The sequence below is a fragment of the Schistocerca cancellata genome, chromosome 1 (assembly GCF_023864275.1).
Source record: "Schistocerca cancellata isolate TAMUIC-IGC-003103 chromosome 1, iqSchCanc2.1, whole genome shotgun sequence".
In the NCBI taxonomy this organism is placed as follows: Eukaryota; Metazoa; Arthropoda; class Insecta; order Orthoptera; family Acrididae; genus Schistocerca; species Schistocerca cancellata.
The window spans coordinates 429,754,676-429,779,944 of NC_064626.1; the positions used below are offsets into that span (position 1 = coordinate 429,754,676).

Here is a 25,269-nt window from a genome sequence, read left to right on the forward strand (position 1 = left end):
AATTTACAATATCTTAGTTCTACAGGAAGGTTGTTATTAAACCAAAATGTTTTATATGATTGTTGTGTTATTGAAGTGTTCAACATCTTCAGCAACAGATGAGCAATCAAATACAAGTGGACAAGTGAAATGATTGCTATGTGAAGTTAAAACTTGGAGTTGTTTATTTTAAAAAAGTGAAGCAAAGGCTTCAGTTGTCTTTCTGCCATGTAAATGCTAACATTACCTGTCAAACGTTTTTGCTCACACATGTTTATTCCTGTTGACTCTTCTGGTAATGGGATGTTATCACTATGTCCCCACTAACATGAATTCGTATAACTGTGATATATATGTACTTTGTACCTGTTCCTGGTTCATTCTGCTTTTGTATTTTAGCACTGACGATGACTATGTTATAGTTGAAATATAGATCTGCAATAAACTACAGATTCTGTGACTGACTGCTGTCCTCCATTACACTTGAATATTTGACAGTCACTGTGCACCATTGGTATCCAATGGATTCCAATTTAGTTACTTTTAAGATTATTTTGGCTGTTGCCCATCCATTCCAGGCAGGTTTCACATGCAGTAAGTTATCTGCATGATGATGGTATGACGGTACATCACACAGTTGAGATAACTGACAAATGGCTTTTACAGAATTATTGTATTTTTTTAAAAAGTCTTAGCAACAAATACAAAAAAGTAAATATATACAGCTTGATATTATGTAAGTCACCAGTAAAATTCTCAGGTATGAGATGTGCATCAGTAACTACACATTTACGTTTTGTCTTACACAAGATTCACAGTGATTGGAAAGAAGTTCAAACACTTTTCACAAAAATAACCGGTTAGTCACTTTCTGATCCAGAGGCAGACTCTTCATCCTCACTGGTGGGTGGTGTCTTCTCAATTGGTTCTTCAAAATCATCATCATCTTCTTCTTCATCAGATGCCTTTTCTTCCTTTATTTCTTTCTTAACTTCAGGTTTCTTTTCCTTTGGAACACTATCAGCCTTCTTGGTAAAAATTTAGAAGTGGGGAGAAACAAAAAAAAAGATTAGTCATGAAATGTAACAAGAAAGTCAAAATATGGACAGCTGACAATGGAAGGGCAGGTACTCACCTTCTTAGAAGCAGTTTTCTTCTCATCGTCACTATCACTACTGTCATCACTTATGTATTCTTTACTCTTATAGGCGCCTGCTTTAACTGGTGAAGGTTTGGATTCACGTTTCTTTGGTTCTTTCTTTTCTTTTTTCTTCTCATCAGCAGGTGGTGGCTTGTACTCCTTCATTGCCTTATTGTACTCTTCTTTTGCCTTTGCTGCTTTTGCTTCCCACTCCTAATAAACATTTAAAATATGAAACCAGTTGAATAACATTTAGCAAGACCACATTTTCTTTTCTTGTATTCCATGTTCTATATTGCAAGCAAAATGTACAACGGATGTGTGATATTTCTGGCTGCTGTACAATATGATAATCTTTGTAACACAGGACAGTGTCATTACTCTTACATTAAGTCTTAATTTTCTTCTGTCAGTTTATGCAAAAAGCAAAATACACATCACTGCAAAACAAAGTCAGTATGCTAAAAGATAAAGCTAAAGGTATTAATTTCTTTTTTGCTTTCCTCTAATTTGACTGCCACATTTATATCTGCATCACTGTTTGTATTGAATTCTCTAACATTTGTAGTTTATATTACTACTACACTAATTAGGATATAAAAAATTTATAGGGAAGAAGTATGTTACTGGCAGTCACTCCGCCTACACACACACACACACACACACACACACACACACACACACACACACACACACAATTTTCTTCGACTATATACAACACAGTTTTAAGAAATATTGTGAACTGATAAACACACAAATGTTAATATACAAATCAAGTTATTTGTTAAAAAATTTATTGTGGAAAATATTGTGACAGATTGAGTTTTTAATTCTGTAAGTATGCATTTATCTATTTGCTCCATAGAATTAATTACACAATGTAAACATGCTTTAGATGGCTAAACAGAGCACATATCCTGGTAAGGGCCAATGGTATAAATACACTATGTGATCAAAAGTATCCAGATTCCTGGCTGAAAATGACTTCCAAGTTCACAGTGCCCTCCATCGGTAATGCTGGAATTCAATATGATGTTGACCCACCCTTAGCCTTGATGACAGCTTCCACTCTCACAGGCATATATTCAATAAGGTGCTGGAAGGTTTCTTGGGGAATGGCAGCCCATTCTTCACGGAGTGCTGCTCTGAGGAGAGGTATTGATGTCAGTTGAGGCCTGCCACACAGTCAGCATTCCAATACATCCCAAATGTGGTCTATAGGATTCAGGTCAGGACTCTGTGCAGGCCAGTCCATTACAGGGATGTTATAGTTGTGTAACCACGTCGCCACAGGCTGTGCATTATGAACAGGTGCTCGATAGTGTTGAAAGATGCCATCGCCATCCCCAAATTGCTCTTCAACAGTGGGAAGCAAGAAGGTGCTCAAAACATCAATGTAGGCCTGTGCTACGATAGTGCCACGCGAAACAACAAGCAGTAACAAGGGGTGCAAGACCCCTCAGTGGAAAACACGACCACACCATAACACCACCGCCTCTTGATTTTACTGTTGGCACTAAACGTGCTGACCGATGACGTTCACCGAGCATTCGCCATACCCACTCGCTGCCATCAGATCGTCACATTGTGTACAGTGATTTGTCACTCAACACAATTTTTTCCACTGTTCAATTGTCCAATATTTACACTTGTTACACCAAGTGAGGCGCTGTTTGGCATTTACTGTTGGTGATGTTTGGCTAATGAGCAGCCACTCGACCACGAAATCCGAGTTTTCTCACCTCCCACCTAACTGACAGAGTATTTGCAGTGGATCCTGACACAGTTTGGAATTCCTGTGTAATGGTCTGGATAGGTGTCTGCCTATTACACATTACAACCCTCTTCCACTGTCGGCGGCCTGTCAGTCAACAGACAAGGCTGGCCTGTACGGTTTTGTGCTATACATCTCTCTTCATGTTTCCACATCACTATCACATCGGAAACAGCGGACCTAGGGATGTTTAGGAGTGTGAAAATCTCACGTACAGACGTATGGCACCCAATCACCTGACCACGATCGAAGTCTGTGAGTTCCACAGAGGGCTCCATACTGCTCTCTCATGACGTCTAATGACTACTGACATCACTGATACCGAGTACCTGGCAGTAGGTGGCAGCACAATGCAACTAATGTAAAAATCGTATGTATTTTGAGGGTGTCCAGATACCTTTGATTACATGGTACTGCATAACACTAAACTATGATCAACTGAATGTAAGTCAGTGTTGATCTAAATTAGCAAGAAATAAACTTGGCAGTGCAAAAAATCAATTGGTGGCACGATTTTCATTCTTTGACCAGAGATCCTAATCATGCAGCATAGATACATAATACAGGGTGTATCAAAAAGAATTATCCAATATTTAAAAAATCGTAACTATTATGTTATTTGTGACGTGCGTGAATGATGTACTGTTGGGAACAGCAAACACTCAAGTTTTACATGGTTACCGCTAGGTAGCAAATTGGCATCTGGAAGTGAGGGAATTTTTAAATCAAAGGATTAGTGAACGATGGATTGGTTGCAATGGACCAAATGATTCAGCATTACATTACTGGCCTCTAAGGTCACCAGACCTGACTGTATGTGATTCTTGTGGGGGTTTACAAAAGACTATTAATGTACCTCCATTACCAACAACAATGAATGAACTGCTGTGGAAGCTGTAACTCAAGACATGCTCGCTGCTGTGTGGAAACAATTTGAATACCGCATTGACTTATGCTGTGCATCTCAGAGGGGGAGTACTGAACACCTATGAAAAGATATAAAAAAAAACTTCTTGAATTTCCCATTTATCAAAAAACAAAATTCATTGTGTATGTTGATTAGTTTCAGAAATATAGACGTGCCAAATTGGGTGAATATTTTTGGTACACATTGTATTATCAAAAGTGTTGTGATGGAGGAAAGTAAGCAGGAAAAGCTGCGACCTTCAAAATTCTCCCCAGTTGAAAAAGATTTATTGCTTGAAATTGTATTGTTTCAGTATAAAGACACAACAGAGGTCAAAAAACTCAAAGTTACTATGACCAAGAAAGAAAAGACATGGAAAAAAGTTGCTGTTGACTTTGATTTACATAGAGAAAAATGTTGATTGGATGAGTTTAAAAATGTGTTATAACAATATTAAGAAAAGGACCAAGAAAGCATTCACGCCTTTACAATTGTTACATTTTATCTTTATGTAACTGCACATGGTGTGCAAATTTGAGCACAAACGCTGTCAGAACTTTTCAAGGTTGAATGCATAAAACTGGGGGCAGTGATTTCATCAGACCTACTGTTACAGACGGACAGAAGCTAACTGCTGTTCTAAAGTCATAATTTATTCTTATTTCCAACTCCTACAATAACTGTACAGATTTTGAAACTCCCTGGCAGATTAAAACTGTGTGCCCGACCGAGACTCGAACTCGGGACCTTTGCCTTTCGCGGGCAAGTGCTCTACCATCTGAGCAACCGAAGCACGACTCACGTCCGGTCCTCACAGCTTTACTTCTGCCAGTACCTCGTCTCCTACCTTCCAAGCTGTGAGGACTGGGCATGAGTCGTGCTTCGGTAGCTCAGATGGTAGAGCACTTGCCCGCGAAAGGCAAAGGTCCCGAGTTAGAGTCTCGGTCGGGCACACAGTTTTAATCTGCCAGGAAGTTTCATATCAGCGCACACTCCGCTGCAGAGTGAAAATCTCATTCTGTACAGATTTTATTGTGAAGTTATAATCGGTCACCTGTATCCATTGTAATATGTTCTGATAAATTTTTTAAAGCAAATACGCTGCCTGAAAAGTGCCTTATAATATTATAAGTTATGATCTTGTTCATTTCTTGTTTTGACAGAGATTTAAACAACACCAAATGTTGTTGCTCTTTACAACATCAGTAAATGAGATGATACAAATAAACTTAGTGTTATTCTTGTTGATGAAAATGGAAATAAGGGGAATTTATTTATGTTGAGCTGGTAAGAATGATAATGCAAGTTAACTATAGCAGCACAACACTGTTATTTTGAAATAAAAGTAACTTCTAACTACAACACACAAGCCAGGACTCTGTAAATAAAATCTTCATGTGTCTTTACTGCATCCCAAGAAACAAGAAAATGGGGGCAGTTTGATGTGAAAATATCAGTTAAAAAAAAAAAAAAAAAAAAAAAAAAAAAAAAAAAAAAAAAAAAAAAAAAAAAAAAAGGTTGGAATGCCTCGAGTGTGAATGTAAAAGTACACAGCATGCTTGCAGAACACGTATTAAGAATGGCGACATTAAAAGTAGTCAGAGAAATTAAAGAACTGCAGCTAAAAGAAATGAAAAGAAAATCAGGCTTTCAAACTCTAACTCTCAACTGGTAAATCTATTCCACTTTTGTAACAGTTTTTTTACGTAAATACTTTGTTAATAAATTCTGCACTAACTGCATCATGACTCCTGCTAGCTGAATTATCGGATGGCACTGGAATTTTTTTGTAGATGAACACAGTGTCACATATTTCAGGCTCTTCATCTAAGGCACTGATAGCTATATTGTACTGTGCAAGCAAAATTCTGCAGCTATTATAGCTGCTGCACAATTTTTTTAAAACACTCAGTCCTAAATTTAAACAACTCAGCACTTTCCACATTAACAAACACTACCAGAGGTTAAAAAAGTGGCAAATGGGGGAGGGAGGTTGGGGGGGATCCAAGAACTGACTAGAGATTGAACCTGACTATTCCTGGACACAACTACTGAGTCACATTCTGACAGTTACTAACTTATGAAGTCTGTTCAAAAAATTCCAAGACATTCGTAATTTTGTGGCAATTGTGTGTTGGAGCGAAATGAGGTTGGAATCCCTGCACACGCCTGTGTTTAATGTGTAACTGCCAGAAGTTTCACTGTTGCTTATATGTTAGTTTTTGTTCAGTGCTGTATTGAGTATAGCATTGTCTCGCACAGTCTGCAAATTTCGAGATGGCAGAGTTAGAGGAGTGACACGTCTGCTTTAGATTTTTCGTGAAACTCAAGAAAATCTTTACAGAGACAAACCAAAAGATGCAGAAAGCCTACAGTGATGAGTATTTAAGCCATTCTTGGTGTCACAAATGGTTCACATGGTTTAAAAATGGTCACACAGAAGTTACACATGACCCTCACACAGGATGCCCTTCGTTGTCTACTGACAATTCTTACGTCAGGAATGTCAACGAAATTGTGCGTGCCTGTCAAAGACTGACTGCCCAAGAGATTGCAGAAGAATATAATATTTCAGTTGGATCATGTCACAAAATTCTGACACAGTTTTTTGGAATAAATTGTGTTGCCGCCAATTTTGCCCCATGGCTCATGAGTCAAGACCAGAAAGATCTTTGCCTCCCAATCTGTGAAGAGTTTTGGATTGCACAAATGAGCCGAAATGTCCCTTAAGATAATCATAACTGGTGATGAGAAGTTGGTTTACAATTATGATGAAGAGACCAAGGTTCAGTATTCACAATGGGCCAGGAAATGTTCTCCAAGACAAAATAAAGCTCATCAGGTCAGGTCAAATGTCAAAGTCATTCTAATAGTTTTCTTTTTTTCTGACTTTTGAAGGATTAGTTTATCATGAATTTGTTGAATTTGTGCCACAAGGACAAACTGTTAATCAATGGTACTATCGGGACGTGTTGTTACACCTACGAGAAAATGTGAGAAGGAAGCGGCCTGAAATGTGGTGAGACATTTCATGGCTCTTGTGTCATAACAATGCATCCACAGATTCATCCCCGTTGGTGTGTGACTACTGCACAAAAAATGAAATCATTGTGCTGCCTCATTCTCCATGCCCACCAGATCTGGTCCCTGCGGACTTTTTTTTTTATTTCTGAAGTTGAAAACCCAGTTGAAAGGATGGACATTTACAACAATAGACGAAACAAAAGAAAATTCACAGACTGTGCTTCACATGATCCAGTAAGATGCGTACCAAAGCTACTTCCAGATGTGTAAACGGCATTGTGAGTGGTGTATCAATTGTGGAAGAGAGTATTTCAAAGGTGATCGTGTACAATAAGTAGAAGTTAAGCGTAGAAAAATTATGCAAAGTTCCGGAATTTTTTGAACAGGTCTTGTACATATGCTACATCTGTTCATCATGTGTGAGTGGTTATCATAGCGGTTTACACACTTGTTTTACAGTTCAAGATTTATGAGTTGTGTAGTTCTGTTATTTGAGCTTAGCCCTTTGTTACAAATGTGCTAGCTGCATTCTGTACACGAGACGGCTTTTCCTTCACCTCTATACTCCTCCCCATGCTGAGAGACCACCTTCCAGCCACTCTACCTGTGAATTGGTCCTGCTACCTGATCCAGCTCCACTCTGCTGATCATTGGAAGAGTGCTTCTGAGTACAATTTGTTGAATAGTGGATCCAGTAATTTATTCAATACTGACAACACAGTATGTGCATCATAATTGTGACTCCAAATGTGCTAGAAGCACAGAAGATGCATAAAACGTTTTGAAAGAGTACACAGCAATCAAGATGGTCTCCACTTTCTAAAGCTTTGGAAAAGTACAGCACAGATAATAAATTAATTCTGATTTTACAACGAAGAAGTATTATTATATTAATTACATAGGCCAATTACTATGGAGGGCTGGATAGTAACGTGTTGGATAATAAGTAGTCTACTGTAAATACAGTTACTCTAATAACTTAAGTTTTTCACTTTAAAATTGCTCAAGAAATCAATCACTACATAGATGAGCACACAGGTATGTCAATGTTGTTTCAAGCCTAAGGATTACATCTGTACTGAATTTTTGAGTTGGATATTAGCGGCCTATGATGAAGGTGAAGTGTCACTTTCGATTCATCTCATTAATATTGTGCTCTTTCATGTTTACTCTTCCATAAACCTGCTGTCTTACATATATTCATAAATAGGGATCAGAAAAATTAGCATTTTGCAATAAATGTGAATTCTACCCCAATATGCAAAATTACTAAACAGATGCTATTTCACAGTGAACTGTATTCAGAGGAACTATTTTATCAGAGATAATTCAAAACAGCTTTATTATCTGCTTATAAATATCAGAAACTTAACCAATTTCCAGTTAATGGTATTGTACATCATCTGGTGAAGCCCAATTGGGTAAAGTAAAGTGCATAAGAACCTGTTTGCAAAAATAAAAAGTGTATGAATGTAATGCCGTATCAATGCACTCAATAATTCAATTTCATGCAAATTGTGGACAATTACATAGTTTGTTTGAAAAAAAAAGTGCCGTGTGAGGGACCTAGCATTTTATAACAAAGAAACACCTATGCTCATTTGTCATCTAAGGCTCGAAAGCTAGTGTAATGCGGACACTTTTAAGGTGAGAATTTAGGTGACGGATATTTTGAACTGTGTTTGCATCGAATACCAGTACAGGTCAGGCCTGAACAATACCCTGGTAATCTCAACAAGCAATAATTGTGTAGTAGTTGCCTGTGAATGCTTTGTGTTGTGCATTGCCACTTGTTTTATTTTCTTATTTTGAAGATAAGTGAAACGAGTAATCCTGGTCCATCCTGGATTTTGATTATGACGCTTACAACACCAGAAGAGATCTGTGAACCTTCTGACAGTGTGTCAGTTCTGCTGTAGGCTGCTGTCCTGGGGAAGAGAGGCGGGGCTTGTTTGTCTGAGAGGCGGGGCTTGTTTGTCTGCACCACTCCTCTCCCCACTGGTGATCAAAGTTATAGTTTGTTTGCACTCATGGCCTTCGGCTACTATAGCCCAAAGTGCCTAAACTCTGTGCCATAGTGATTGGAAAACAAAATGTAACTTTTTTTGACTGCACTGAAATTCTTTCCCTAACATTAAAATATAGTTACTGTATGTTAGGTTCTATTGCTATGCTAAGTGCTTTGTCAGTTCTACCTGTAGCGTTATCAAGCGTAGGTCAAATGGCTATGAATTCCCATGAAAGGTAGAAATTAAGAGTCAGCAGATTTTGTAATCACTGAATTGGGTGGGAAAAGGCAAATAACGTCTAGAAACCGTTAAACCGGACACACATTCAGTTCACCAGCGGGAAAATGATACTGCTGCTTTTCAATAGTGCAATCATCTTACAGCAAAACAAAGGCCATTTCAAAGAACTGCAGCTTTGTTTGTCCTCACTCATGTGGCAAAACAAATTTTATATATTTTCCACATTTGTTCATTCTATTCACAAAATGTTAGTGACACAGCTGACTGGACATACGGGCCACTAATGAAATACTTGTCATCTGATTTTAAGAAAACTATTTGACAACAAAATTTGATTCGTTCACATTTTAGTTTCATGTTTTCGCTCAATAAATGACTGAATTTCCTTTCATTATTTTGTCTCAGTTACTGTGCTGCATCCAATGAAATAAAGCATTTCAAAATAATTTAAGATTTTTGCAGAGGGGGGGGGGAAAAATATATATTGCTAGACTTTGCGCATGGTTCGTTTTACATCACTACTGATTGCACTGTATGAAATGTAGCTAACATATTGAAATTGTATTTAAAATTGAGAGCAGAGCTATATATATCATTGTTCTCAAGACACTGGTTTTTATATCCACAGGAGGGTTGAGGGAGTTGCATTCAGTGTTCTTTCCAAGCAAAACATGAATCATGTGGTCACAACACCCTCATACTTCACAAACAGTTCAAAATATCTAAAAAAGGTGTCATTCAAATGGTAGCATGCAAAAAAGCACATATATTTTTGTGTGATTAACTTTCAAAACATTTTGATCTGTTGAACTTAGCTATATTTTTTCCCTGGAGAAATGTACTTTCTTTAATAGCATTTAATATTTAGTAAAAAAAGAATATTATAGCATTGAACACATTAATATTTACAATATCCTACATGGGATACTCAGCTTTAATCAAAACCTGTTTTGTGTTGTCACAAGATGTAACTGCATTGTAAGCAAATGTTTTAATTATTTCTGTTTCCACCGAGATCTTTTGTTTATTTACAACCTTTAGAATGCATCACAGTTACATGTAATATCAGCTAGCCAGCTAGTCTCTCCAGCAGAACTACTGCAATAGGTTTTACATGGAGGCATCTGATACTCTGCTTCAGTTTCTTTTCTCCTGTGTTGACAAGTACCAGGTGTAATTCATATCACGATCTTCACAATTTATTTCTCTGTACAAAAACAGTGACAGGCAATTTTCTAAGTCAAAAATAATATCTGCACTCATTACTTACATAGCTGATAATTATCTAACCTTAATGGGGAGAGGGGCAATCCAAGCTTCAGATGTGAGAGAGTGGTGTGTTCCCATAATTACTTAATAATTTATGTGATAACTTCTTTATTACTTACTTCTTTTTAACTTGTATTTGCACAAAACGATGGTTTTGGTTTGGAATATCATTTGGATGTGAACTGACGATTGCAGCTGAACTTTACCCTGTTCATGAAATTTCTTCGGTCAAAAATGATCCTAATTCAAGTTGATATAATCTGCGATCAGAGTTTGTACAATACAGATTTCCATGTTCAGTCTGATCTGAGGTCATTTACTGCATTAATCTTAGGCCAACTGCTTCATACAATCATCCCAAGTCTGCTGTCTTTCATACTTACTGATTTATCCTTTAACTCCCTCCACATTTCTCCACCTTTCTTTGCAATTTCTGTCACTGCAATGCCCGGATTGTCGGCCTTAATCTTCTCACGTGAAGCATTTAACCACATCATGAATGCAGTTGCAGGACGCTTGGGCTTATTTTCATCTTTCTCTTTCTTTTCTCTTTTCTTTCTTGGTTTTTCAGACTGCAACAATCAAAAGGTTGGCATCATTCAAACAGTATTAATATATCTGTAAAAAATGGCTCTAAAAATAACAACTGTGTCACACATATAAAAAGATAAAGAAAGACGTACAACAGTCTTAGCTTTTTTGGGAGGCTTTTCCTTCTTTTCTTTTTCTTCCTTTTTCTCCTTCTTTTTCTCCTTGTCTGACGCTTCATCAGAGTCCTCTTCTGAATCAGATGGGCTAGGATTACTATCATACCTGTAAAACAAATTTCAGCTTTATTTCCGTACAAACATTTTTATAACGTTAGCATAATATCATTTATGAATTAATAAACAATTACAGTGCAGCTTCATTTGAGGACAGTCAACATTTCCTCTTTATAAACATTACAGCAAACATTTAATACTGCAGAAACAGCTGAACAGCACATGTTCATGGATATAAAAACTTACTGCCAGTACATGTTCATGGATATAAAAACTTACTGCCAGTACATCTAAATCCCCTAAGCATGTCTGTTACACTTTTGTTCTGTGTGTACCAACCTGTTATGGTGCATGTCAATGAACTCACTTCGATGTATGCAGTCATCAATACTTGACAGGGACTCCAAGTGCTGGAGCAATACTCTGGAATTAGTAGCTTTAACATCTTTTGTGTGTGTTCCCTTACAGATACAATGCACTTTCCTACAACCCTTCCAACCCCTTTTGACATTGCATAATTTATTAATTAAAGCATTCATCTACAATACACTAGATAAAATGCTGAGTGGCTGAAAATATTCTACAAAATGTTTACTGGTAAAAAGGTAAACAGTAGTTGTCAAAAGCTAGAGCAATACAATTTGATGATTTAATAAAGGCCACAATATTATAATAGGATACTGCTCACACACACCAGAAACCCTTGCTTGTTCCCAAAGCACAAAAAGAGAAACCTAGGGTATGGTAACATCTCTTATCCGAAACAAGGACAGACCCTATCGTCATTCACAAGGAAAAAGCCACAAATCGATTTAGAAGCTATTCAGTTTAGTTAATTCAGAGTGGCGAGGATAAGTAAGGCAGCAGTTTAAGGAAAGAAATTGGTGAAGATATGGAACTATCTGAATGAAACTGCGCATCAACACAGAAAGATATAAATAGATGTGTAAATTAAAGTTTATTGAAAAAGCACGCAAGTCAAGAAAGATAATTTCCCAGGAAATGTTCATATTCTGCTTAAAACAACTTAATTTTTTTACTGTCAGCATATGTCACACCATGGCAACTGTGTAAGGTCTAGTTTATCGTAAAAAAATATGTGCAGCTTCACACTGCAAATTCATTTGAAACATACTGCAGTATGCCCTAGTACATTAGACAGTACAAAAAGTGTTTGCCTCGACAACTTTACTACAATAAGGAAACAAAATAATTATGAGCTACAGTAATGCAATCACTAAATTTAGGTACTGTTCCAAATTCGGCAAGAAAATCATAATTTAAAAAAAGGTGGCTTACTCTTCTGCAACATCACTTTCAACTTCATTTGGCTTAAAATCTTCATCTGTTGAAGATTCATCTGACTCTCCACCTCCCTCATCATCTCGTTCCTCAGCTTCAGCTTTAACACGTGCCAGGTATGCATCTGGTTCATCTTCCTGATCTGAATCACCAAAGTCTTCTGCATATGAAAGTTTGTCCTGCAATGCATTTAAAATTAGATTGAAATTTACACGACTGTCTCATAGTATACCAAACGAAGACACTCACTTTTAAGAGAAAGAGAGATACTGAAGAAATTCAAACAAAAAGGTAATAATGGAGCCAACCAGATTAACCACACAGATTGTGGAATTCTGTAACAGTTGCACTAATGTTAAAATTTAATTAGTAAAATGGATTGATGCAGTAAAAGAAAATCTGAAAGAACCAGCATTAACACAACAGGATGCGTTACACAGAAATTTTGAGGGAAATATTCTTGACTGGATTGGGAAAAAAACTTAGTCTAACAACAGAAAATGAGCCCATCCTGAGAGAAAGCAAATAATATCATCACAAGGAATAACTTTAAAATCTGAAATGCTCTTTGTTCTACAAGGACCCAGTAGGGCCAGCCAGAAGAGAATAACAATAACTGACTGCCCCTCATTCTTACAACAGGTCAGTCGCTCTGCGTCTGAGTGACCTGCTCTTCCTTTTTAAACTTTCCCAACCTATCCATCTCTTTACTCTCAGACGAAGCAACTTACAGTTCCAAAAGATAGGATAGTGTACGTACTTTTATTTGCATGTCCCAGCAACACTAAATATTTTGCTTTCTGGTATACCGTATTTACTCGAATCTAAGCCGCACTTTTTTTCCGGTTTTTGTAATCCAAAAAACCGCCTGCGGCTTAGAATCGAGTGCAAAGCAAGCGGAAGTTCAGAAAAATGTTGGTAGGTGCCGCCACAACTAACTTCTGCCGTCGAATATATGTAGCGCTACACAGGCATGCCTTGTAGGCACAAAGATAAATACGGGTGCCAAAACCTCTGCGTCAGTAAATAAATTAAAAAAAAAAAAAAAAAAAAAAAAAAGAAGTGAAAGACGAGCTTTTTTTCTCCGCCCCGAGTTTCGACCACTGCATTTTCATACATTATCCAACGAAGCAAATACAAATTCCGTATTGTTCATCTTCGAATGTAGCACAATTTAAATGTACTACTAAAATCCGACTGGCAAGACTGTTTGGGATGTTTGTCAACATGGCCAACTCTACGTTCTGAATTTTTTCCTACCTGTGAGAATAGATGGTTGCTAATAGGAACCTGATGAAATGTGAATCACATGCAGTATTCTCTTCACCATAAGAATAATACGAATATAAACATTTTGCCATGTATTCTTTCGTGTTTGCTGCTATCTCATTTAAATCCTGTCTGCCTAATAAACTACGAAACTTGAGTGAGACAATAGCAAACGCGGAAGAATATATGTATCGTGTCATGTTTATATTCGTATTATTCTTATGCCTAATAGTGATACAGTCAGAAATGAAGCACGGCAACTGACTAGATTTTTAAATCTAAGATGACTAATTTCTGTGCAGAATTTGATGTACTAAAGAAGCGGGCGCAAAGATTTTCAAACGGAGAAAAATTTTCACCTAACTCTCGTTCAGAACATGTTGTATCATACGCAGTCTATTATTTGGTTCTTGTTGATCATTATCAAAGAAAGCAGCAGTGTAAGTAACAACAAATAGCAGTCTCTTGCCATTGTTTCGCTAATGAGACGATTTCTCTCTTTTTTTTTTTTAATTGTAAGTGGCGGTAGCTTGCACAAAAGCAAGCCATGCCGCGAGCGGCGAGAGGCCGTAAACACGCACTATCAGAATGCGACAAACAATGCATGACACTGTACAGTAATGCATTTTCAGCTTAGAGTGACTGACGTAAACACCGATAACAAAGAAAATGGCACTTATCAGATCAAATCAAAATAAGCAATAGATTCAAAACAGACGAAGCACCTGAAAAAGGAAGGGTACCCGTATAAATACGGACGGAGAGCCTGACGCATAGCAATGACTACCTGGTAAAGCTTAACTGCTAAGCTTACGACTCGAACCAAACTACTGTAGCTGTATTGTCATTCATTCGACCTAAATTGTGTCTCATATTACAATGGACCAACTTTGTTTCGATTTGGAGGTGCGGCCTAAAACTTTTCTCTCCCCTTGAATTTCGAGTCTCAAATTTCAGGTGCGGCTTAGATTCGGGAATTTCTTTTTTCCTTTATTTCGAGTCTCATTTTTCAGGTATGGCTTAGATTCGAGTGCGGCTTAGATTCGAGTAAATACGGTAGGTACTGTCCAACAATTCTGTCTCCAAAACAACTGACAATAATGCCTGTTACCAAAACATCAACACTGATCAGCCACTGACCTACTATCGATATAAACCTATCCAAGCAATAGGAGCATCACTGCGCGAATAATGACTATTAGTCATACACTTGCACGGTGCATGTAGTATCAGTGAAGATGTTGTTCATGTGTATAATGGGGAAGGGATGTAATTTCAGTTTGACTGAGGGCAGATTGTGATGGCCTGGAGGCTCAGCATGAGCATTTTGGGAACTACATGACTCGTCAGATGTTCGAAGAGTGTTATGGTGAGTGTCTTCCACACATGGTAAAACCAAGGTGAAATCATGTCCAGACATTGTGGGGCTGGGCGGCCATCCCTCATTACAGATGTTGGATGCCATAGTCTGGGCAGGCAGCAAACTGTGGCAGAAATAACATCAGACTTTAATGCTGGGCAGAGTACAAGTGTATCTGAACATACAGTGTACTAAACACTCCTAACTATGGGCCTCCACAGCAGAAGACCCATGCATGTGGCAATGTTAACAATACGACATCAGCCACTACAACAAATGGGCACATGACCATCAGCACTGGATGTTGACAGTCCTGGTTAATCTTCATACCTTCTTCACTGTGCCCTGGGACAGCATGAATCTATCACCTTCCAAGGGAACAGCCCATTGACACCTGTACTGCTGGACAGAGACAAACTGGCAGTCACTCCATTATGTTCTGGGGAACATTCATATGGCATCCATGGGTCAAGTGGAGCTTGTGCAAAGCACCATGGGACAAGGAGTATCATACACTGATTGTAGACCATGTACACCCATTCTTGACAATCATGTTTCCCAAAGGCAGTCACAAGGTCAGAAGTGTGATGGAGTGGTTTGAGGAACACAGTGGCAAGTTCCAATTGATGTGCTGGCCCCCCTAATTGCCAGATCTGAACCCAATAGAACACATCAGGTATGTGACTGAACGTGGCATCAGAACTCATCGCCCCCTCCCCCACCCTGGCATTTATGGGCGTTAAGTTACTTGGATGTGCAGATGTGGTGCCAACTACCTCCAGCGACTTACCAAATCCTTATTACTTCATTGCCATGATGCATTGCCACTGTTATATGTGCCAAAGGCGGACATACCGGCTATTAGGTAGGTAATCATAATCTGTACACACTGCTTCCACACCAGAACATTATGACCACCTAATAGCCAGTAGTCCACCTTTGGCATGGATAACAGTGGTGACATGTCATAGCAAGGAAGTAATCAGGCCTTGGTAGGTCACTGGAGGGAGACAACAACACATCTGCACACGCAACTCACCTAATGCCTTTAAATTCCAGGGGGACAATAAGCTCTGATTTCATGTTGAGTTACATCGCAGGTGTATTCAACTGGGTTCACATCTGGCAATTCGGGCAGCCAACACATCATTTGGAACTCGCCTCTGTGTTTCTTGAACCACTCCATCACACTCCTCACCTTGTGGCACGGCACATTATCTTGTTGAAAAATGCCACTGCCATTAGGGAACACAACTGTCATGAAGGGGTGTACATGGTCTGCACACAGTTTATGATACTCCTTTCTGTCACAGTGCCTTGCAAGAGCTCCACTGGATCCATGGATTCCCATGTGAATATTCCCCCGAGCATAATGGAGCTGTCACCAGTTTGTCTCCATCTCACAGTGCAGGAGTCAAGAAGCTGTTGTACTAGAAGATGATGTATTCGCACCCTCCCATTGGCATTATGGAGAAGGTATCGGAATTAATCAGACCACACAATGCTCTGCCACTGTGTGAGCATCCCAGTGTCGATGGTCACGTGCCTTTTTCACTTGTAGTTGCCAATGTCATGGCAACATTCATGGATCATTGGTTGCGGAGGCCCATCTCTAGGAGTGTTCGGTGCACTATGTATTCAGAAACATTTGTATGTTGCACAGCATTAAAGTCTGATGTTAGTTCTGCCACAATTAGCTGCCTGTCCGGCTTATAATGTCCAACATCTGTAATGATGGGTCGCCACCCCACCCCATGACACCAGGACATAGTTTCATCTTGATTTTGCCATGTGTTGAAGACACTCACCACAGCTCTCCTTGGACACCTGACAAATCGTAAAGTTTCAAAGTGCTCTTGCCAGGTCTTCAGACCATCTCAATCCACCCTCAGTAAAATTCAAGTGGATTGCACACCTTCCCCATTCTCCACACAGACAGCATGCACACTGATACTACATGCACCATGCATGTGACTAGTAGCCTTTCCTCATCTGGTGACATCGCTATCAGCAGGACGGGTTTATATAACAGTAGGTCAGTGGTCATAATGTTCTGCCACATACATATATTTAATATTGTTATAAGAAGAACCGTGAAGCATGATAGAGGTATTCAGTATTAAATTCACCTAATACGCCACTGTTTTCACACAGGAGTACATCATCCTGTCAATGAGGAGATCATTACAAACAGTCTTAGATAAGGGAAGGAAATTAGATGTGCCTTTTTGAAGGGACCATCCTGGCATTTGCTTTAAGCAGTTTAAGGAAGCCATGAAAGACCTAAATCTGGATGGCTGGGTGGGAATCTGAACTGCTCCCCTCCCAAACCTGCATCCAGTGTCTTACAACTGCGCCTACTTGGAGGACTAGTAACAAAACAGTGGCAGAAGTCTCTTTGTCATTTACCATTTGTCACTTGTATAAATGGAATAACAATGTGGTATTAATAAATTTACCTTAAATGTAGATCCAATAAAGGGTTGTGGTATTTCTGACCACCAAAGCCGCAGTATTATACATGAAAATGATAATTTCAAAATGTACATTTTTCTTTGTATTTATATATGGCTAAAGGTTAATGGCAATAGATAAACTCTCAAGCCCATGGCAAAGCCACAAGGGAACAAAAACAATTTCCTCCTTTCTGATAGAATCAATTTAGTAATTATTATACTGCACAAAAGAAGGGGTTTTTTAAGCCCTGTCATCTACCTCATTGTTACACTGGAGGGTGAAATTTGGCCAATTTGGAATGGTACAAAAGTGTGATGCCCTGTGACATCATTCTTGGGTTTGTCAATGCTTGAAACAGCCAGGAGCTGATGTGTGAAAAAAAGGCCAGAACTCAGATGTTCATGTGAGGTCACATTGGCACCAAATTTCAAAATTCTGCGCAATGCTACAGTGGAAATGTCACACAACAGGAAGGTCAACATCAGCATTGAAAACGCACAGTTTTTTTCTTGTGGGTGGCTGAGGAAAACATTTCAGACACAGTGCCACTCAGTATCAACATGAAAAGGCTCCAGGAGGTGGCGTAGAGGGAGTCACTGAAACCACTTCTTTCCATGGGTTAATTTTGCAGTCGAAAACTACAGTTTACAGTGCAATGTGCAACAGAACAACACTCTCAACAACCTTTGCCATTGCTGGCAATATCCAGTCAGTTGACCCCTTCTCTAAGGACACTATGGGGCTGCAATCCATTTTGAACATGATCTGACTTCTTTGGGGTGTAGTGCATTCACAAATTTTTACTCTTGGTACACAGGATGGAACCTCTAGAGATCACTCAAAACCTTTCGACAAATTTGATCCAAAGCAGAAGGGGTGTTCATGCTTTTTCAGCCCTGCTGCAGCATAATCACAGAGGGTGCAACACTGACATATGCATGGCACAAAGTCTCTCTAAGAACCCCCAGCTCAGCGACAACCTCGGTGCCACCCACGCACCTTTAGTGAGCACTTTAAATATGTACCTCTACAGAGAGAAAACCATTGACAATTCCTGGGCACCTGAGAGCAGGCATCCCCTTCAACTCCCTACACCTGAGTGGTGCTATACTGCAGCTCTAGCGCCTACTGGGGGACATGCAGAATATGAGAGTTTTGTAGGAGTTTCATACTTGCAGGTGCTTAGGAATGAGTCAAGAGTTCTCTCTGTACTGTTGTATTTTTTAAAGTGCTCAGCAAATATGCAGGTGTGGCACAGAGGGTGTTGCCAAACTGGGGGTGGGAGGGTCTTACAGGAACCCTCCGTCTTACATGTCGATGTCGCACCTTCCCGTGATCACACCACAGGAGAGTGCAGAACAGCAGGTGTGAGAAAAAACCATAAATACTATTTGCTGCTTCAGATCACAAGTGGTTTATATTCAAAACTGGGAATACATTTCACTTTCAAATCCATCAAATGGTTTTGAGCGTTTCCTAGTCACTCCACCCTATATACCAGAGGAAAAATGGTGGCAGCACTACACTCCAAAGAAGCCTGACCAAGTTCAAATAAGACACAGTCCCATAATCTTCTTAAAGAAGAAATCATCTGTGGGATGCCAGCAGTGTCAATGGTTGTCAAGAATGTTGTTCTGTTGCCCATCACAGTGTTAACCCTTCTTATTCCACTGCAAAATGTTTGCAAATGAATGCCCCAATGAAAGTGGTGGTTTAATTGAAGCCCTTTATGCCACTTCCTGAGGCTTCTTTGTGTCTAGTCTGAGCCTGTTTTCCACCCACAAGAAAACTGCATGATTTCAACAATGGGTATTGCGGTTCTCACACCATCATATAGGCGTCAAGAGAATGGGTGAGATGTGGTTACGGGGTTGTGAAGTGACAACCTTCCCATCATGTGACACTTTCATGGTGGCATAGGGGAGAATTGTGGTGAAATTTGGTGCCAATGTGATATCATTAACCTACTTTACACCTGACCTGCATTTCTGAGCTCTGGCATAGGGGAGAATTGTGGTGAAATTTGGTGCCAATGTGATATCATTAACCTACTTTACACCTGACCTGCATTTCTGAGCTCTGGCCTTTTTTCGCTTGTGACATCTTGTTGTGCGAAGCATCACTGAGCCCAAGGGTGTGGTCACAGAGCGCCACGTTTACATTGCACCATTACAGAGGAAGGATATATGCACCTTGGAACCAAATTTCAAAATGATAGGACAAGTGTTAATCTGTATCGCGGAATAACTTCCATTGTACTAAAGGGAGATATATAGGGCAAAATCTGTAGGGGAAAACAGAGATGGCAATATATAAAAAAAAAAAAAACAATTGCGAGCATCAGCCGCAAGTGCTACTCTGAGACAACAGGGCTGCACAAGAGAGGAATAGTGGTGTGTTCCATCACATCAGTAAGAAGTCTAAAAAACACAAAAAAAAAAGAGGAGGAGGAGGAGGAGGAGGAGGAGGAGGAGGAGAAGAAGAAGAAGTAGTAGTAATAATCTTTAGCAGGCATATTTATACTAATTGCTGCTTCAAGCTGGCTTGCTGAACAACAACAACAACAACAACAACCACCTAAACAAACTATTAACAGTAACCTTTTCTGAATGTATGCTATAATGATGGAGGGTATGAATTGGAAATAAAACAGATAAAAACCTAATATGCTATGAATATTTACGGCAGGAGAAAAGCAGCCGTAAAAACGGAATAAATACAGCAAAGTTAAACATAAAATACAGTTTTTTTTCCTCTCTCTCCAGAGTTTTCTTCGAGACAGAAAGAAGACGGCAGGGATAGCAGCTTACAAGAAAAATGACAGAAGTGGCTTACCGATTTTCCTCTGTTCTTCACTCGCAATTTCTTTGCTGTTATAAAATCAAATAATTTTCCATATTCATCTTTTTCAATGCTACTAAATGTATGGACAACACTGGATTTTGTTTCAATTTCAAAATCAAATGACCTGTAAAATACGATCGTGAATTAGTGTAGCTGGTACTAAATCATTAAAGCAGAAAAATCCAATATTACATGCAAAAGGTCAGTAAAAAAGTTTTGGTATAATGTAAATAAAAAAAGATACTCACTGAAAGAGCAGAAGCACTGAGTCATCAAAAGGCGTGCGTGTGCCCCCCCCCCCCCTCTCTCTCTCTCTCTCTCTCTCTCTCTCTCTCTCTCTCTCTCACACACACACACACACACACACACACACACACACACACGACAGAAAACTTGCAAGCTTTCTGATTAGAAAGTGTACAAAAACATATGTCCAACACCAACACATGCATGCCTGTGCCCTTCCATGGTGCCAGTGGGACACACAATGCCAGGAGTGCAGTTCAGCAGGTGGTCTAGGGTGGTTTGGGGGTTGTATAGGCTGGGGTGGGTAGAGGGAGAGAGACATGGGAAGCAGAGAGAAGTGTCAACTAGCTGCTTGGAGGAAGGCAGCTGGTTTGTTGGCTAGGAATGCAGGTGTACTGGCTGAGTAAGTGATGCCTGGGTGTCAGAGACATTGGGGAGCCGCACACAAAGATGGCATAGCAAGATGAAATGGGAGGCAGTGGTAGAACAAGAAGGGGAAGCTGTTGGGTGGAGGGTGTGAGAACAGTTGGTTAATGGAGAATGAGGCTAGTATAGTCTGAGAGCAAAGGATGAATTGCAAATCTAACCTCCACCTGCATAGTTCAGAAAAACTGGTGGTGGAGGGAAGGATCCAGCTGGCCTGGTCATGAAGCAGCCATCAAAATTGAGTATGTTGTGCTCAGTTGAGTGTTGTATAACCCAGTGGTTTGTTTTGTTTTTGGCCATAGTTTGGCAGTACCCATTCATTCTGGTAGACAGCTGGTTGGTTGGCATATTGACAATGTTTGCAAGGTATATAACAAGGCCTCTTTCACAGGTGGCCCAGCCTCTGATTGGGTAGGATAAGCCTGTGACAAGACTGGAGTATGAAGTGCTGGGTGAATGAACTGGCACGTCTTTCATCCAGGTCTTCCACAGGTTGGCAATGGGTTGGAGCGAGAGTAGTACAGGGATGGACCAGGATGTTGCATAGGTTGTGTGGGTGATGGGACAACTCCTGTACACCCTGGTCCCACAAGGACATCATATCTGCGTGACGAGAACTCCCTTGCCCAATATGTGAAATGTCTCATGAGGGCCTTCACAGACGTACACTACAGCCCAGCCTCCCCACCACACCCCAACAAACAGATTTCCCATGTAATATCCTCACAAACCCCTAATCCTTCCCCCCCCCCCCCCCCAAAAAAAAGAATAAATTACAAAGGACCACACTACTCGTCATTCAATATCACCCTGTACTCAAACAGCTGAACCATATGTTTCACCAGGACTCTGATGATTTATCATCATGCCCTGAAATGAGGAAAATCCTACCCAATTTCACCACTTTCAAAGTAGTGTTCTGTCACCCACCCAATCTACAAAACATCCTAGTCCGTCCTTATGCTTCATCATGTTGAATGCTTATCATACCCAATCAGAGGTTGGGCCACCTGTGAAAGCATCCATTTTAAATACTAACTCTACAATCACTGAAATTTTTTTTATGTTGGTTATGACAAACAAACAACTGTAAACCAGAATGAATGGGCACTCTAAACTGTGACTAAGAACAAAAGCAGACCATCCTGTGGCACAACAAAGCAGACCACCCTGTGGCACAACATGCTTGATATCAATGGTTCCATGATCAGCTTTTCTGAACTATGCAAATGGGAGTTATCCTTGTATCGCATCCTGCACTTCCAGCACCATCTCTATTTATGTTAACCAACTGTTCCTATACCCTTGACCCAACAGCTTCCTCTTTCTGTACTGTCACCACCTTCCAGTTCACTTCTTTATGTCACCCTCATTGTGCACTGCTCCCCACTGGCTCTGACACTCTTGCACCACATACCTAGCCTGTGAACCTGCCACCTCGACCTCCCACATTCCTAGTCAGCAAACTGGTTGCCTCCCCCATTTGTGTATGCCTGTTGAGTCGATGACTCAACATTTCTGTGTTTCAATGAGTGGTCTCCTTTACTGCTAAAAAGTATTACAGTCTGTAAGTAAAAAAAGTTCTTTTCAGAAAGCTGCACTGCCTGACAAAAAAAGTGAAGCAAGCAAAACAGGAGGAGGAAATGAAATGGAACTTCAGAGGCTGAGAGGGTATGTGATGTCAGTTCGCAATTATAAAAATCAATGCCACATGCAACACTGCTGTGCCCTTCTTAAACACCGAAGGAATGGAACGGACCTCTCCCCATGTCGCCATTATATTTTCCAGAGACAGTCATCTGCAGTAATGCAGAATCATCATACATTGCTGAACATAATGCTACGCCATTCATCATCAGTACATGCATCCCTGTGTTGACACCACTAAAAATGCAGCAATTTGTGTTGTGCTAATGGCAGCCTATGCATGGGACAATAATTCCCAAGACTGGCTGCTGCTAGTCTGAAACCAGTGATGCTGGATGACACAGAGATGCATGCAGTCCATTACTTGTTCGAGGATGGCAGGTGCACAGTTGAAGCAGCATGATGTGCTTGGTGCACAATATTTTTTTGGCAATCGTCCTTTGTAGGAGCCAGAATGGTTGACTGGAACCTTGATGACAAATATGCCTGTCCTCAAGTTCCCATGCAGTCTATCATTGGGCCACTGTCACCTCTAAATGCCTCACAAATCTGTATATTGCAATGTCCAGCTGGCCAAATGGAGACCTGCTGTGAGGCCCCTTTCAAACACCATCAAGTGCTGACAATGCTGTCTCATACAATTATGCAGCATCTCCATTTCCTTCACAGTGCCCACTAAACATGACGATGTTCTGGCTCCTTTTTTACCCTTCCAGGCCTGTTAACAACACTAAACAAAAATATCAGTGCAATCTGTGGCAATCCTACTTTCCACAGAGAATCACAACTTTAATCATTTACTGACCCACCGATAGTGTGTATGTGTACAAAGTTATACTGACACCTGACTATGTTTTCTATGTGCTTCACTTATTTTGTCAGACATTATATTGGCCACTATGATATAGAGATGTGCAACAAGTAAGGGTAAATAACAAATGTACATTTTTACATTCAGCTGTTGCAAGCAATACATTAAAGTTGATTTAACACCTGTATCTCCATTCTTAAAACCTTTCTTGTATAAAGTTAATGCCTCAGTAACGAAACTAGCACTTCGCCTTCTGAAAATAGTTCTCTTCCCAGACAAAATACAAGACACATACAGTGATCTTACTCATATAGTTATTGCCAAGATATGAAAGAGAGCTGTCTCCTGCTGACCTATTAAACATCTTTCAAGTCAAGAATGAACACTTTTCACACAAAGTTTTGTTTTTCAGGAACTGAACAAAACTGTACAGGATGATCTCTGTGAAACACAAGATTAGGGGGAAACGTTGCACCCACAGTAGTGGGAGGATGTATAAAAATGGCAAACCAGTAATACGCGAAGAAGGCAAAACTGAACGAACAAAGCAATATATAAATGGGCTGTACAAGTGAAACGAACTTGAACGCAGTCATCAATCCCACACATCCTCCCTTTACCACCTACTCCAGTCTTGGCTCTGACATCTCCTAGCATACCAGAATCACTGTCACCTGTGAAAGCAATCATTTGGTCCACCATCTTAGCTATGAACATCATGTGGCATGTATGTGAGCATAGTAACTAACAGGCTGTCTATTCCCATGAATGGCCCTCACCAAACTACGGTAGAGAGATAGGAGTGAGTTGCTAAGCATGTACCCGATACACTGTGTTCTTGACTTTTATGACTGTTTCATAGTCTATATCATCTGACTCCCCCCCCTCCGCCCATGAACCACGGACCTTGCCGTTGGTGGGGAGGCTTGCGTGCCTCAACAATACAGGTAGCCGTACCGTAGGTGCAACCACAACAGAGGGGTATCTGTTGAGAGGCCAGACAAATGTGTGGTTCCTGAAGAGGAGCAGCAGCCTTTTCAGTAGTTGCAGGGGCAACAGTCTGGATGATTGACTGATCTGGCCTTGTAACACTAACCAAAATGGCCTTGCTATTCTGGTACTGCAAACGGCTGAAACCAAGGGGAAACTACAGCCGTAATTTTTCCCGAGGACATGAAGCTTTACTGTATGATTAAATGATGATGGCGTCCTTTTGGGTAAAATATTCTGGAGGTAAAATACACCCCATTCGGATCTCCGAGCGGGAACTACTCAAGAGGACGTCGTTATCAGGAGAAAGAAAACTGGCGTTCTACGGATCGGAGCGTGGAATGTCAGATCCCTTAATCGGGCAGGTAGGTTAGAAAATTTAAAAAGGGAAATGGATAGGTTAAAGTTAGATATAGTGGGAATTAGTGAAGTTCGGTGGCAGGAGGATTAAGACCTTTGGTCAGGTTAATACAGGGTTATAAACACAAAATCAGATAGGGGTAATGCAGGAGTAGGTTTAATAATGAATAAAAAAATAGGAGTGCGTGTAAGCTACTACAAACAGCATAGTGAACGCATTATTGTGGCCAAGACAGACACGAAGCCCACGCCTACTAAAGTAGTACAAGTTTATATGCCAACTAGCTCTGCATATGACCAAGAAACTGATTAAATGTATGATGAGATAAAAGAAATTATTCAGGTAGTGAAGGGAGACGAAAATTTAATAGTCATGGGTGACTGGAATTCGAGAGCAGGAAAAGGAAGAGAAGGAAACATAGTGGGTGAATATGGATTGGAGCTAAGAAA

At 40.0% G+C, this 25,269-nt stretch overlaps 1 protein-coding gene across 2 annotated transcripts in view; it reads right to left on the reverse strand.

Annotated features, from left to right (window-relative positions):
* Positions 1 to 637: 637 nt before the first annotated feature.
* Positions 638 to 25,269, reverse strand: part of LOC126176216 (FACT complex subunit Ssrp1) — a 113,824-nt gene continuing 89,192 nt past the window's right edge. Inside the window, exons 10-15 of one of the 2 annotated variants that reach the window (XM_049923371.1) lie at positions 20,331 to 20,463; positions 12,407 to 12,588; positions 11,027 to 11,156; positions 10,727 to 10,915; positions 1,115 to 1,333; positions 638 to 1,004 (exon numbers count right to left, since the gene is read on the reverse strand). In XM_049923371.1, the coding sequence (XP_049779328.1) occupies positions 840 to 1,004; positions 1,115 to 1,333; positions 10,727 to 10,915; positions 11,027 to 11,156; positions 12,407 to 12,588; positions 20,331 to 20,463 (1,018 nt within the window). In that variant the 3' untranslated portion in view covers positions 638 to 839. Of the gene's footprint in view, positions 1,008 to 1,114; positions 1,334 to 10,726; positions 10,916 to 11,026; positions 11,157 to 12,406; positions 12,589 to 20,330; positions 20,464 to 25,269 lie in introns of both variants that reach the window. The other variant, XM_049923363.1, reaches the window with a different exon arrangement.